We start from the raw sequence: 14,149 nt of genomic DNA, 5'->3' as shown, positions 1-14,149 counted from the left end.
ATGGCATATTCTCTAATCTTTGTTTACTTTTGGTCGACATGCAGGTTTTTATTTACTCGATTAAAGTTATCAAATTCAACATTTTCATAAAAATATATCTTGGTCTAATTGATCCATCGATCTCTCTTCCTAATATGTTGTAATTTTTTTTTTTTTTTTTAATAAGAATAAAATACGTAATACAGGAAAAATAGTGATTCACCCTCTGTCCTCGGTATATACAGTAGCGGAGCCAGCATAGGACCAGAGGGATTATGCATACACCCAACAATTCTCGAATCCCTATTATCAATGTAAAAATTTAAAACAAAATTGTGTATAATTAGTATTATCGGTCAGCGTCATAAAATAACTTCATGCATTCGGCCTCTACGAATTTAAAATCTAGACTCGATTAGTGTTTTTTTAAAATCCATACTATCATAATCAACAAGTATTTTCCTTTTTAATGAAAAAAAACTTATCAAGAAGGTGTAATAAAATAAAATTAAAAACATAATATTAAAAAAGAATTTTTTGAAAACCACCACATAAAAAACACATAACATAAAACTAAAAATAGAAAAATATAGTTTAACTTCCGTAATTGTTGGAAATTTATGAGGATGAGAAGACAGGCCGTATTTTGCTTAGTTGAAACTAATCATCTCCCATGCAGATGCAGGATCATCACCATCTTCTTCGTTTTTCTCTCGTACCTTACCTCTTAGAATTCATGACCCTGCCCTTCTCCTAAAGGTATACATTATTTGATCTTTTCCTAATTACTTTCCTTAATTGTAATTACAATAATCAAATCCATTGTTATTCAAATCAGGACTCTCGTTTTGATTAATTAGTTGACGATAGTTTGAATATTGTGGAAATAATATTTGATTTACCTAAACTTTGATTTGTGTTTGTTTGATCCTGCAATGATGCTAGAAACTTGACGAACAGTTGGTAAAATATTGACCAGGGGTCGTTTACTTTTGGGAGAACGGTGGGGAAGCTGAATACCTAGAGAGAGAAAGAGAGAAAGAGATAGAGAGAGAGAGAGATCTGTATATTTGTGAATATGTCGTCGCCGGAGGAGTCGCCGCCGTCAGATGGTTCTCCACCGCCGCCGTCACCCGATTCATCATCCTCACCACCTCCACCCAGCGGAGATTCATCGTCACCACCTCCGCCATCAGATGGTGGCGATTCACCATCACCGCCACCACCTTCAGATTCAAACGGCGGCGGCGGAGGGGGATCTTCTTCTCCTCCTTCTCCCGACAAAAGTCCATCTCCTCCATCCCCCGACAATGATTCCCCACCTTCCAACGGCGGCAGCGGCGACAAATCTCCTTCGCCGCCCAAGTCCGGGGACTCGTCGTCAGATGGAGACGACTCACCGTCTCTTCCGCCGCCTCGCTCTGGAAATAACGGTCGTAACTCCCCAACGTCGATAACGGATAACTCCTCACCGGATAAGGATTCGGATCAGAAATCCATCATCGCCGGCGCAGCCGCCGGAGCAGGATTACTGCTCCTCATTATGATCGTCTTCATCGTGTCCTGTTCTAAAAGGAAGAAACGAAGATCACGCAACGACATGAAATACTACAGAGACAACTCCCGTGGAAATATGAGTACAATTTCCCAATTTTTTCAGCCCTAATTTTTTTTTTAATTAAGTAGTAATTAATCAATCAATTAATTAATTAATTAATCATTTTTGCTGCAGATAATTACTACAACAATAACAACAACAACGGCGGTCAAAATTGGCAAAACAACAAGGCCCCCTCCCCCGACCACATGGTGAAAATACCACCTCCGCCGGCGAGCGCCGGAGTAAGCTCAGAGCAGGGCTGGGCGATAGCACCGCCGCCTCCTCCGCCGATGATGAGCAGCAGCGAGATGAGCTCAACCGGATTCTCCGGTCCGGCGCTGCCGCCGCCGCACCCGGCGATGGCGCTGGGTTTCAACCAGAGCAGCTTCTCGTACGAGGATCTGGCGGCGGCGACAGGTGGATTCACGCAGGCGAATCTGCTCGGGCAGGGGGGTTTCGGGTACGTACACAAGGGGGTGCTGCCCAACGGGAAGGAAGTAGCCGTAAAAAGCCTGAAAATGAACAGCGGGCAGGGGGAGAGGGAGTTTCAGGCGGAGGTTGATATTATAAGTAGGGTCCACCACCGCCACTTGGTTTCCTTGGTCGGTTACTGCATTTCAGGTGTTCAAAGGATGCTGGTTTATGAATTTGTCAACAATGGTACCCTCGAATATCACCTTCATGGTATATATATATGCTCCTCCTCTTACCTCCTTTTTTTTTTTAATTTAATTTGTTTTTCTGTTAGTGAATAATGTAATAACATTTTATAATAATAAATATAATATTAATAACAGGAGCTGGTAGGCCAACTATGGATTGGCCTACCAGGCTTAAAATTGCTTTGGGATCTGCTAAAGGATTTGCATATCTTCATGAAGACTGTAACTTCTTCTTCTTCCTTTTTTTTTTTTTTTTTTTTTTAATTTTTTTTTAACAATATTTGGTGCTTAATTCTTTTTTTAATCATCCGACAGGTCATCCTCGTATTATCCACAGAGATATAAAAGCTGCGAACATTTTGATCGACAATCATTTCGAAGCTAAGGTATTAATTATACAAGTATACAACTCGTTCATTTGATTTACCTTGTTCTTGGTTATTTATATACACTCTTAAAAAAATTGCACTTTGATTATGCAGGTAGCCGATTTTGGATTGGCTAAACTCTCTTCGGACAACTATACACACGTTTCAACTCGAATAATGGGAACATTCGGGTAAGAACATAACATAGTACACACTAGAACTTATCCAACTTCATTAATATAATAACTCGTCATGCAAATAGAAACAGTGCGATTCAGCTACTTAATTAATCAGCAAAATTAAACCATATATGTATTACAGGTACTTGGCTCCAGAATATGCATCCAGCGGGAAACTAACTGAAAAATCCGATATCTACTCATTCGGTATAATGCTTTTGGAGCTGATAACTGGACGACGCCCCATCGATATCCATAGTGACGACGACTGCTTAGTTGATTGGGTATATATATATATATTCTCATACAAATACATTTATATCTCCCAATTATATTCATTTAATATTTTGTGATTTTATATCTACAGGCTAGGCCAATTCTAAAACAAGTGACTGAAGGAGGAAGCTACGAAGAGTTGGTGGATCCAAGACTAGAGCACAACTTCAATCACCACGAGATGGTTCGTTTGGTGGCTTGTGCTGCTGCTTGTATTAGGCAATCTGCTAGAAGTCGACCTAAAATGAGCCAGGTATATACAATATAGTATATATATATCTATTTATATACATATAATTTTTCATTTTCGTTTCTTCGATACATGTTTGAACGACCACCTCAACAAAAAACTATACATATTATTGAAATATATCATTTAATATTAATATCTCCAACAATACACAACCGTTTTCAAGTGTTCAGTTTTATATTTAATTAAATTTCGATGCAGATTGTGCGTGCTCTTGAAGGAGATGTGTCTCTAGATGACTTAAACGAGGATGTTAAGGCGACACATAACAATCTGTTTGGCTCGAGCAGTGGCTCGGAATACGACCTGAAAAGACTCGGGAAAGGTGGGCCAATGACCAGCCAAGAGTTCACTAGCAGCGACGAGTTTGGCCATACGAGTGGCGGACATTAATTCATGAGGAATGCGGTGCCACCTAGGCGGGGCCCCGCTCAATTGAGTATTTTCTATGTTGAATTCATAGGATGAAAAAAATGGTCTTTTTACACCGTTTGAGTGTTTGGTAAGAACTAGAGGGAGATGAATATGGTGAAGGGACTAAGTGTATATGATGCTTTGGCGAAGTTTGTAGTTTTATTTTTGAAGGTTCTAACATTGAATACAATGTTTTTTCATTTTCATTATAGTTATGTTTATAGTATGTTTCATTGTGGACTGTGAGATTGTTATATATAGTAATGTAAATGGAGTACACAGCTTCTCATTTTGATAATTTATAGCATCATATCTAATTTGACATAAACTGCATATGCAATATAGAGTTGGGTTGCATATCTAACTGGACCTCCGCCTCCGCCTCCGCATCGTGATGCTCGGGCTGAACCGACAACTTCCTCTATGGCGGCGCATCCCTTGGCAGGAGGGAGGGCGATTGGCTCCTGGTTGCCGCCCACAGAAGTGCCTAGAGGTGCTCCATTGTTAGAGTTACGGCGGGAGGGAAGGCGATTGGCTCCAGTTGATCTGTTCGCCGAACACTGATAATGACTACGGGATATTATGGTAAAGAAAAAGTGAAAATTGGAATTTTAGAATTTGAAATTAAAATACTTGTTCCAAAATCGAAATTTTTCGGATGAAAATCGACGGAATTTAGAAAATTTTATCTTTTGGAAACGGTAATTTGATATGTATTCTACCTCCGTTAAAAGAAATCGGAAAAATACTGAAAATGGAATTTTAGAAATTCGAAATGAAAAATATTGTACCAAAATTGCAAATACTCGAACCGGAGTATCCCGTTCCAATTTCCATCTCTAGACGGGGCGGTTAGATGACAAATTTCGCATAAACTAATTAAAAGATAGGAATTAGCTCTGGTAAATTACGAAAGCGCCCCTTAACTTAGGCTAAATAACAAAAAACACTTCCACCTATTCGTAATTATCAAAATCCCCCTGACGTTTGTTTATGTCTTACACAAAACCCCCTATGGTGTGACTTTTCACAAAATCTTCTTGATTCGAGGGAATATTCGCTAAAAATGTCGATTCTACCTCATGCATCAGTTTCTCGAAGATATCATTAATGAAGTTGTTCATAAAATTCATGGCCTTGTTCGAGATCCAGATGTAGACTTTACATATTTCGGATTTTTTGCTTTTACTTTTCACTTATTTAACCGAAGGGTATAATGGACTTTACACATTTTTCTATTTAAAAACTCGGTCAATAGTTAGTCAGAGGGGGGTTTTAGTAATAATGGATGGGTGGGGGTATTTTTCGTTAGTTTGCCTAAGTTTAGGGGGTTTTCTGTAATTTACCCATATGTAAAATATGGACTTTAATTGAAACTAAAAATAGTGTATGTCCTCATCTCTAATTATGCAACCTACCAAGGGATCTTCTTCTAATTTTCTCGTGAAAATATTACCGAGGGTATATCCGGTAGTAGGACAGTAATTAAATATTTCCAATTACAATAATGTGAAATTAATTGTCATAAAAAAGTATGTTCAGATAATATGAGCAATATTACAGTAAATTATTTAGGAATAAATCAAAAAGTCAAAACATCGGGATGTAGTACTAAAATGAACGTGGCTCGATTGACTAATTTACCCCTTCTATAAACAGGCGCGCTCGCACTGGATCAATGCCAGCACCACTGTGGAAACCTTCAGTTGTACGTTGAGCTTTATCTGGGTATCCAAGAGGAGAGAGAGAGAGGAGAGATCTGCACTCCCACTCTCACGCCGTATATAAACAGAAACAAAACACTGCTTTCGGAAAATCCCCCTCTCTCACACACACACCGACACACAGTAATCTGTATAGTTGAAAGATAACAGATCTCTCTGCAATGGCGCAGCCGCTTGTGAAGAAAGACGACGACCGCGATGATGAAGGTGCCTTTTTTCTGGAATTCGATTCTCTCTTACTTCATAGTTTTTGAATCGTATGCGTGGTGATTTTCGATTTGGTGTAATTAGAGTCCATGGTTACTGTTCCGTTATACCTAATGTATAATTCAATTTTCAGATCTGCCGTTCCATTTTACATCTCGGTTAGATTGCTAGACAATTCGATAAAAGTTGAATCATCATCCTATGAGATTATATGATTTGGATTTTTTATGAATATTCACACGTCTGCCTGTGACTTGTTTAATTGCAATTGTTAATCGATTTGGGGATTTACAGTTTGGCTTTTCCTAATTAATTCGTTTTTTAGATCCGCAGTTTTTCTGTGTGTTCATAAATTCACGCGAGTGAGAGTCTGAAATATTTGATGAATCAGAGTAAAACATTGATTCTGATATAGGTTTTCTTCAATCATGTGTTTGAGGAAGGAATATGATTCAGTTGATAGTATCTGTGGTTAGATCAACAAGTGTAATAAAGGTTTTCATATCACTTGATGTTGTAATGTATAAGATATATGATCACTTGGGGTTCAGCTATGGTGGTACATTCCGATTGGGTTTACTTATGCACTCTACAGTGGTTTAGCGTGACGCATTTTTTATTTAGGTTTTTTGTTGTTAATATATTGCGGTGTTGAACTTTGTTAACTTGCAGTGGATTACTCTCCATTCCTGGGAATTGAGAAGGGTGCGGTATTACAGGAAGCTAGAGTTTTTAATGACCCTCAATTGGATGCGAGAAGATGTTCACAGGTACTCCTATTTGCTGTTATGTCAAACTATATCATACTTTTTAGCTTCATGATTGTCTTAAATAAATAATTAACTGTTCCAAATCTCTCCATTTTAGGTCATCACGAAGCTTCTGTATCTTCTTAATCAGGGTGAAATATTCACAAAGGTTAGACTCTGATGATGTTCCTCTCCCTCTTTCACGCACACGATTACACACACTCATTGAAACACGAACACAATCACAACATGTTTGTGCATGTACAGATACATTGATACACACTCTCACACATTTTGCTATGCAGTTTAGGTTTTATATTTTCATAGTGGTATAGAAAAGTGACAACCCTTGCATTTCTATATGTTTTGCGTCTGGATATTAGTTAACATGTTTGGATTTAATTTGTAGACTGAAGCTACAGAAGTATTCTTTTCCGTCACAAAGCTATTTCAGTCGAAAGATATTGGTTTGAGAAGGATGGTTTATCTTATTATAAAGGAGCTATCTCCCTCTTCAGACGAGGTATACATTTTCTAGCTTCTTCCATCGCTTTTTCGGACAGCTTTATTTTTTTTTTAGTTCTTCGTATTGATGCTCTCTTTTTTTTTTCTTCAAAGGATGTTGAGATTGATTTTTATTTTTTTATTTTATTCAAAGGTTATCATTGTCACAAGCTCCCTAATGAAGGACATGAATAGTCGCACTGACATGTATCGAGCTAATGCTATCCGTGTACTTTGTCGAATTATTGATGGAACACTTTTGACCCAAATTGAAAGATACCTAAAGCAGGCTATTGTGGACAAAAATCCCGTTGTTGCTAGTGCTGCACTTGTGAGTGGTATCCATCTGCTACAGGTACTATTTTACTTTTTAGGAATTAAACAAATTTTGGTTAGTTGAAGTGTTGAGCGTTAATTAATATTCATGATTATATTGATAGACAACTCCTGAGATAGTCAAAAGATGGAGTAATGAAGTACAAGAAGCTGTTCAATCTCGAGCTGCACTTGTACAGTTCCATGCACTTGCTCTGCTTCACCAAGTAAGATATTTTGTTCTGTGGCAGTATGCGATCAAACCATTTTGACAATGCAGTCCGTTGATTGTATAAATCATGGTCTTTAAAACAGTGTTTCGTGTGGATGTTTTCTTGAGTACAGCCCTTGACATGGTTTGGTTGGATTAATATTATATTTATGATCTTGCAGATACGGCAAAATGATCGTTTGGCTGTTAGCAAGTTGGTTATCAGCCTGACAAAGGGGACTGTTCGTTCTCCTTTAGCTCAATGCCTTTTGATTCGCTACACTAGTGAGGTATTAATTTTACTGATGTGATTTAGTTGTAAAATGACTTTTTTATGTAGGGGATGTTGGGTCGAGAATGGCGCGGGTTCTTTCATTTACTAATAAAGCAATTTTTCATTGAAATATAGGTTATCAGAGAGTCAGGTGTTAATACACAAACAGGAGACAGGCCGTTCTATGACTATCTCGAGGGTTGTCTACGTCACAAAGCTGAAATGGTTATCTTTGAAGCAGCTAGGGCAATCACAGAGTTGAGCAACGTGACTACCAGAGAGCTAACTCCTGCCATAACTGTGTTGCAACTTTTCTTAAGTTCTTCTAAGCCCGTCCTAAGGTTTGCTGCTGTCCGGACATTGAATAAGGTCGGTATTCCTATAGTGATTCCTAATTCCACTTGATTTTATAACGTGGTATGAGTTTACTATGTTTTTCTTGTGCATATGCTCATCCGCTCTTTCCCTCTTCAAGTTTATGATATAAATCATACTAAAATCTGGAGTTTTTTTTTCATGGGGACACTGAAAAATGAGTGTCGAAGACTAAGACATGAATCGCTTAAGGACCCATATCAAGATTTTTTCAGTATTTGATCTTATAGTTGCTCCCTGATTGGGTTCTCAGTTTCACAACAGTAAATAGTTCTTGCTGGCTTTGATTTCATAAGTTTGTTTAATGAAAGTGACTTTTATCTTTCAAACTACTTGACAGTGGAAAGTAGTCTATGTGAGCTAATTTCAACCTTCTTTTGACCTCATAAAAAGTTCCACATTGACTTGGGCTCGATAAAGTCGACCTACATATGGTTAAAGAATGCAAAAGCGTTCATGCTACTTATACATCTACGGTTTAGTATTTCTTGGCTGTATAATACTGTAACTTAAGTTTCTGCGGTGATACCCAATAAAAATTCATGCTCGACTTATATAGCCTCTGATTTTACTTGTGCTAGATAGAATTGTTTGTGTTATCTGTTATTAGATGCCGTTGAGTTTTGTGGCAAATTCTTCACAAAAAATAGGTGGATAGATGCTTGTTCAACTGGTATTGATCATATGATGTAGTAAGCTTTACTGTTTGACTATCTAATGAAATGGCCTCTTCAAGCTTTCACTCATTTGCTACCTCTTTATAATTTCCATGAATGCTAGGGGCTTCACTCGTTTTCATGTATTCAAACTTACAATGCATGCAGGTGGCAATGACACATCCCATGGCTGTAACCAATTGTAATATAGACATGGAAAGCTTGATCTCGGACCAGAATAGAAGTATAGCAACTCTTGCTATTACCACTCTACTGAAAACAGGCAATGAATCTAGTGTTGATCGCTTGATGAAACAGATCACAAACTTTATGTCTGATATTGCTGATGAATTCAAGATTGTTGTGGTAGAAGCTATAAGATCATTGTGTCTGAAGTTCCCCCTTAAGTACAGATCTCTGTGAGTGATTTTAGAGTTTTCCCTGGAAACAGAAGATCTATAACTTCTCTTGTTTCCTTTCTTCTGAAAGTGGTATTTCCTTTTTCACATTATTTGGTATATAAATCTAACTATGCCTAACCTTTTGGGTTTCCCCAGGATGAATTTCTTAAGCAATATCCTAAGAGAAGAAGGTGGGTTTGAGTACAAAAAGGCCATTGTTGATTCAATTGTCATCTTAATTAGAGATATTCCAGATGCCAAAGAAAATGGATTGCTGCACTTATGTGAATTCATAGAAGATTGTGAATTCACGTATCTTTCCACCCAGGTTTTCATTCATCTTCTTCGTACCATTCTTTAGAACTAGGCTACTCTTCTTTGCAATATTCTAGTTTGGCTCAATCACTTTGAATCTAATTATTTGTTGTGTTAGATTCTCCACTTTATTGGAAATGAGGGACCCAAGACATCAGATCCGAGTAAGTATATTCGGTATATCTACAACCGAGTAATACTTGAGAATGCTACTGTTCGAGCTAGCGCTGTTAGCACACTGGCCAAATTTGGTGCCATGGTTGACTCGTTGAAAGTAAGACGGCATATCTTTTACGGACATAGTTAAAATCTTAAGTTAGCTACCATAATAAACCATGTTCTCTCTGTGCTACAGCCTCGCATATTTGTTTTATTGAGGCGTTGCCTTTTCGATACTGATGACGAGGTCAGTATTCTTTCCAGTTGTGTTTCAACCTGTTTATAATTTCTAGTTCGCAAATTCATTTTCAAATGATAATGATATTAGTTGATGCAGCTTATATTCAAGTGCCACACCAATTTTACAGGTTCGAGACAGAGCTACACTATACTTGAATACCCTTGGAGATGGTTCAGTTTCAGAAACTGACAAAGATGTTAAGGAATTTTTGTTTGGCTCGCTAGATATACCACTAACAAATTTCGAAATTAGTTTGAAAAACTATGTAAGTAATTATGGTAATTGGTGTTTGTTTTTATGGTTATTTTATATGTATTTGTTTTCTAATAGAGCTTGAAGCCATGGTCTAATTCATCTTTCTGGAACAGATTCAGAATCCTGCAGAAGAGCCTTTCAATATTAATTCTGTACCCAGAGAAGTTAAGTCCCAGGCTCTTACCGAAAAGAAAGCCCCTGGTAAGAAACCAACTGGGTTGGGTGCACCACCTCCTCCCCCCACCTCTGCAGTTGATGCTTATGAAAGGCTTCTATCCTCTATCCCTGAATTTGCAAGTTTTGGAAAGCTTTTCAAGGTTTGTGGGTGAATATATTTAACATTTTAATTCATGTTATGATTCATTCTGGAAATTCTCTGAGGTACTCATTGATTTTTTTTGCTGCTCATGATTTAGTCATCAGCACCTGTGGAACTTACAGAGGCAGAAACTGAATATTCAGTTAATGTTGTCAAGCACATATTCGACCGACACGTGTTGTTTCAGTATAACTGCACGAATACCATACCAGAACAGCTACTTGAAAATGTAAGGAGTGTATTTCCTAAAGCAATTTTTCCCGTTTGCCGGGATTATTTTTCATATTTACCTTCTTGCTTGTAGGTGACTGTTATAGTAGATGCTTCTGAAGCTGAGGAGTTTTCTGAAGTAGGAACCAAACTTTTGAAATCTCTTCCATACGATACACCAGCACAAACATTTGTGGCGTTTGAGAAACCTGAAGGTGTCCCTACTGTTGGAAAATTCTCAAACGTGTTGAGGTTTACTGTTAAAGAGGTATTTGTTCCTTAGCTATGTTTTCGCCTAGATGTGTTCATACAATACCAGGAGGAAAGTGCAATCCTATTAATCCATCATATTCGTTTCAAAATGTCTCTTCTACTTATATTATCTTTAGGAAATTTTTTATTCATTAATTATTTATGCAGTACTCCATAAAATACTTTACTACTGGGTGGATATTGGAACGAATTCCCAAATTCTCCGCCGATTCTGATCCAAAAGTTTCTGATTTTGGAACAATACTATTCATTTCGAATTCCAAAATTCCGATTCCCATTTTTCTGTTACTTTTGGATTGGAATTGGATGAATATGAATTTCGATTTCCCGATTTCAATTTCCGAAAATAATTCCGAATTTTTTTCCCCTTGAAATTTATACGTAAAATATCTGTATTATTATGTATTTTGTATTTTAGGTGAATTCCACTGATTCCGATATGAAAATTTCCAATTTTGGATGAAGTTTTTTGCATTCCAGTTTACGAAATTCTATTTTTTTCTGGAACAAGGATTGGAATTAGTTTCACTTTCGAAAAAAAGGACTTTTTGCGAGTGTGCCAAGACAGATGATGTCTGACATATAATTGTTCTTCTCTTGCTCTCATTTGTATGACTAATCTTGGTTTTCTTGCTATAGAAGATGCTAACCTTTTGTCCATCGTATTTTTTATTTTAACTATTTATATTGCTGCTTTAATTGGGTTAGGTTGATACCTCTACTGGTGAGGCTGACGATGATGGTGTGGAAGACGAATATCAGCTCGAGGATTTCGAAGTTGTTGCTGCAGATTATATTCTTAAAGTTGGAGTCTCTAACTTTAAAAATGCATGGGAGAGCATGGGCCCTGATAGCGAGCGTATAGATGAATATGGTCTTGGGCCTAGAGATAGCCTCGTTGAAGCTGTCAATACAGTCATCAATCTTCTCGGCATGCAGCCCTGTGAGGTTAGTACTTCTCTACCAAATATTCGTACAAGGGTTTTAGGCTCCTTTTGTTGTTGAAGCTAATGGATAACGGGCATGATTTTCCCATTAGTTTTTAGAAGAAATCGAGATTGTGCTCCCAATTTTTTTGTTTAGCAAAAGATTTATTACATCTGTTTCATATTAAGTGTCGTTTAAGGTAGTTGCACATTAATTAAGAAAGTTATTAAATAGCTTTTATTTTGGGGGAAAGGTTCTTATTAGACAAATTTACCATTTGTGGCTTTTCATTTTTTCTTTATCAATGTTTCATTAATATTATGGTAAAGTTGGACAAAAGAAAAGTCCTACCTTGAAATTCTAAAATGACACTTAATATGGGGGAAAACAAATAAGACCAAATTGACACTTAATAAGAAACATAGGTAGTATATCCTGGACAGGTTTTTCTTTGCAGAGCCAAGATTTTATTCACGAGGGCCAAATATACACTAAAAATTCTCTAGGGAAATAAACGAATATTAGAGTATAAAATATGATTTTTTTTCCCTGGAAATCGTGGGGGGTCATGGCCTCCCGTCGCCCTATAGGTCAAGTTTGGCCTCACGTATTTTTGGTTTATGCCCTTCACCTATTGGAGTTGGACAAAATTGAAAAGAAAAAAAAAGCATTTAATTGTATTAACATTTGTTTTACAGGGCACGGAGGTTGTACCAAACAACTCAAGATCACACACATGTTTATTGTCGGGTGTATACACAGGAAATGTGAAGGTGCTCGTACGGTTGTCATTTGGAATAGATGGGTCGAAAGAGGTGGCAATGAAGTTAGCAGTGAGATCTGAGGATGAGAATGTCAGCGACGCGATTCACGAAATTGTTGCCAGTGGGTAATTTCTCTATTCCATGCCTTTTTGCTTTGTATTTTTTCAGTCGAGCGGCACAGTAATTTTTATTGTGGAAAAATGAAGTACAAATAGATATTTTTTTGGGGGTCCATGAGTTGAATTTGATAGAAAATTGTTCTTTAGATTTTTATATATTTTTGGTTCATTTCCTTCTGAATAACAATAATTCTGTTGGACCTTATTTTATTTGAAAACTGTATTAAGTATAAATAATTTCTATATTTTCCTCCTCACTCGTTCATAGGTATATTTGTGATACTGATATTGTGTGATTTCCGATTTATTTAATGCTACACCCGGTGAAATACACCGGAAGATTATTGACCGTTGATCTGCACATAATTTACACGGACACCCATGTGTATGTGTGCTTAGTAGGAAGTTATTTCATCACATCAACGGTTAATAATCATTCGATATATTTTATCGGGTGTAACATCTCAATAACATTGATTCCCTCGAGTTGATGGCCCACTTGCGAGTAAAATTTTCTTATTATACAACCATGGCTTATATTTATATTTATGATAAAATTGGTGTTAGATGAATGCGGTAAACCGTAAAAAAAAAAATAATAACTGCTTTACTAAGCTTGTTATAGTTTGAAAAGATATTGCAATTATTTTAATTATAAAATCAAATTCTATTGAAAAAGAAACGAGGGAAGTGGGGAACCTATAGAATAAGGTTTATTTGTTTCAAATCAACACTATTTCTGCAGATCTTCAACTAGCAAATCACAAAATATTATTCAATCCATTAATTTTGTTTAATGACATTCTATAACATTGTTCATAATTAACAGTTATAACATATAAACATAATCGGCCTACTACAACTAATAAAAACATCATAGCATAACCAAAAGACCTAAAATAGACCTAAAATAGAGAGGTTACTTGGATGCACGAGAACTAAAGTTGGAAATTGGACTGAACCGATTAAAACTAGCCATTTGAAAAATAATAGTTTTTTCTTTCGGTAGTAGAAAATGGCTTCTAATTCCAATTTCAAAAAATTGTTTTCCAAAAACCTGTTCCACATTTGGAAAGCCATGTAAATCCTGGAATTTTTTTTTTGAAATTTATTATAATAATGATCTTTTATCTACTACGATTCGTAATAAAAAAAAAACACAATTTAGTTAAATTTATCTTCATAGAGAATAAATCAACTGTAAATGAGAGTGATGAAATGAAACTTTGAAAGGATTATAAATGGGAGAATAGAAAGTTAGGACTCATGACTCATGAGACAAAAAATGACTGATTTTTTTTTGAAATTATGAGGGCATTTGTATATTAATTATATAAATATAATTTTAATATGACATGAAAATATTTGTAACTATTTTCGAAAAGAATCAGAATATTTGAAATTTGATCTAAAAAAAAATGGT

General features: G+C 36.5%; 2 protein-coding genes across 3 annotated transcripts; both read left to right on the top strand.

Moving 5' to 3' along the window:
• The first annotated feature begins 599 nt into the window (after positions 1-599).
• Positions 600-4,026, top strand: PERK5 (Protein kinase superfamily protein). 2 transcript variants are annotated; one of them, XM_088822639.1, is made up of 9 exons: positions 600-738; positions 959-1,616; positions 1,712-2,263; positions 2,377-2,463; positions 2,557-2,627; positions 2,724-2,800; positions 2,931-3,072; positions 3,156-3,317; positions 3,516-4,026. In XM_088822639.1, the coding sequence occupies exons 2-9, from the start codon at positions 1,058-1,060 to the stop codon at positions 3,705-3,707; spliced, it is 1,842 nt and encodes a 613-aa protein (XP_088678765.1). In that variant the 5' UTR covers positions 600-738; positions 959-1,057; the 3' UTR covers positions 3,708-4,026. The 2 variants fall into 2 exon arrangements, with proteins under 2 accessions (XP_088678765.1, XP_088678762.1); XM_088822636.1 differs by having other exon boundaries at positions 604-738; positions 925-1,616.
• Positions 4,027-5,260: 1,234 nt separating this feature from the next.
• Positions 5,261-12,983, top strand: LOC105957641 (coatomer gamma-2 subunit, putative / gamma-2 coat protein, putative / gamma-2 COP). Its single transcript, XM_012981588.2, has 18 exons — positions 5,261-5,659; positions 6,332-6,429; positions 6,527-6,577; positions 6,818-6,931; positions 7,067-7,267; positions 7,353-7,454; positions 7,621-7,728; positions 7,848-8,081; positions 8,912-9,162; positions 9,301-9,472; positions 9,578-9,733; positions 9,815-9,865; positions 9,987-10,124; positions 10,228-10,431; positions 10,531-10,662; positions 10,738-10,911; positions 11,625-11,864; positions 12,542-12,983. Exons 1-18 carry the CDS (start codon positions 5,614-5,616, stop codon positions 12,734-12,736), a joined length of 2,667 nt encoding a protein of 888 aa, XP_012837042.1. The 5' UTR covers positions 5,261-5,613; the 3' UTR covers positions 12,737-12,983.
• The last annotated feature ends 1,166 nt before the right edge of the window (positions 12,984-14,149 follow it).

Source organism: Erythranthe guttata, chromosome 2 (assembly GCF_056151865.1).
Source record: "Erythranthe guttata isolate IM_541 chromosome 2, IM_541, whole genome shotgun sequence".
Classification (NCBI taxonomy): domain Eukaryota; kingdom Viridiplantae; phylum Streptophyta; class Magnoliopsida; order Lamiales; family Phrymaceae; genus Erythranthe; species Erythranthe guttata.
The sequence above is the reverse complement of the archived record's forward strand: the minus strand, read 5'-3'. Positions and strand labels throughout refer to the sequence as shown.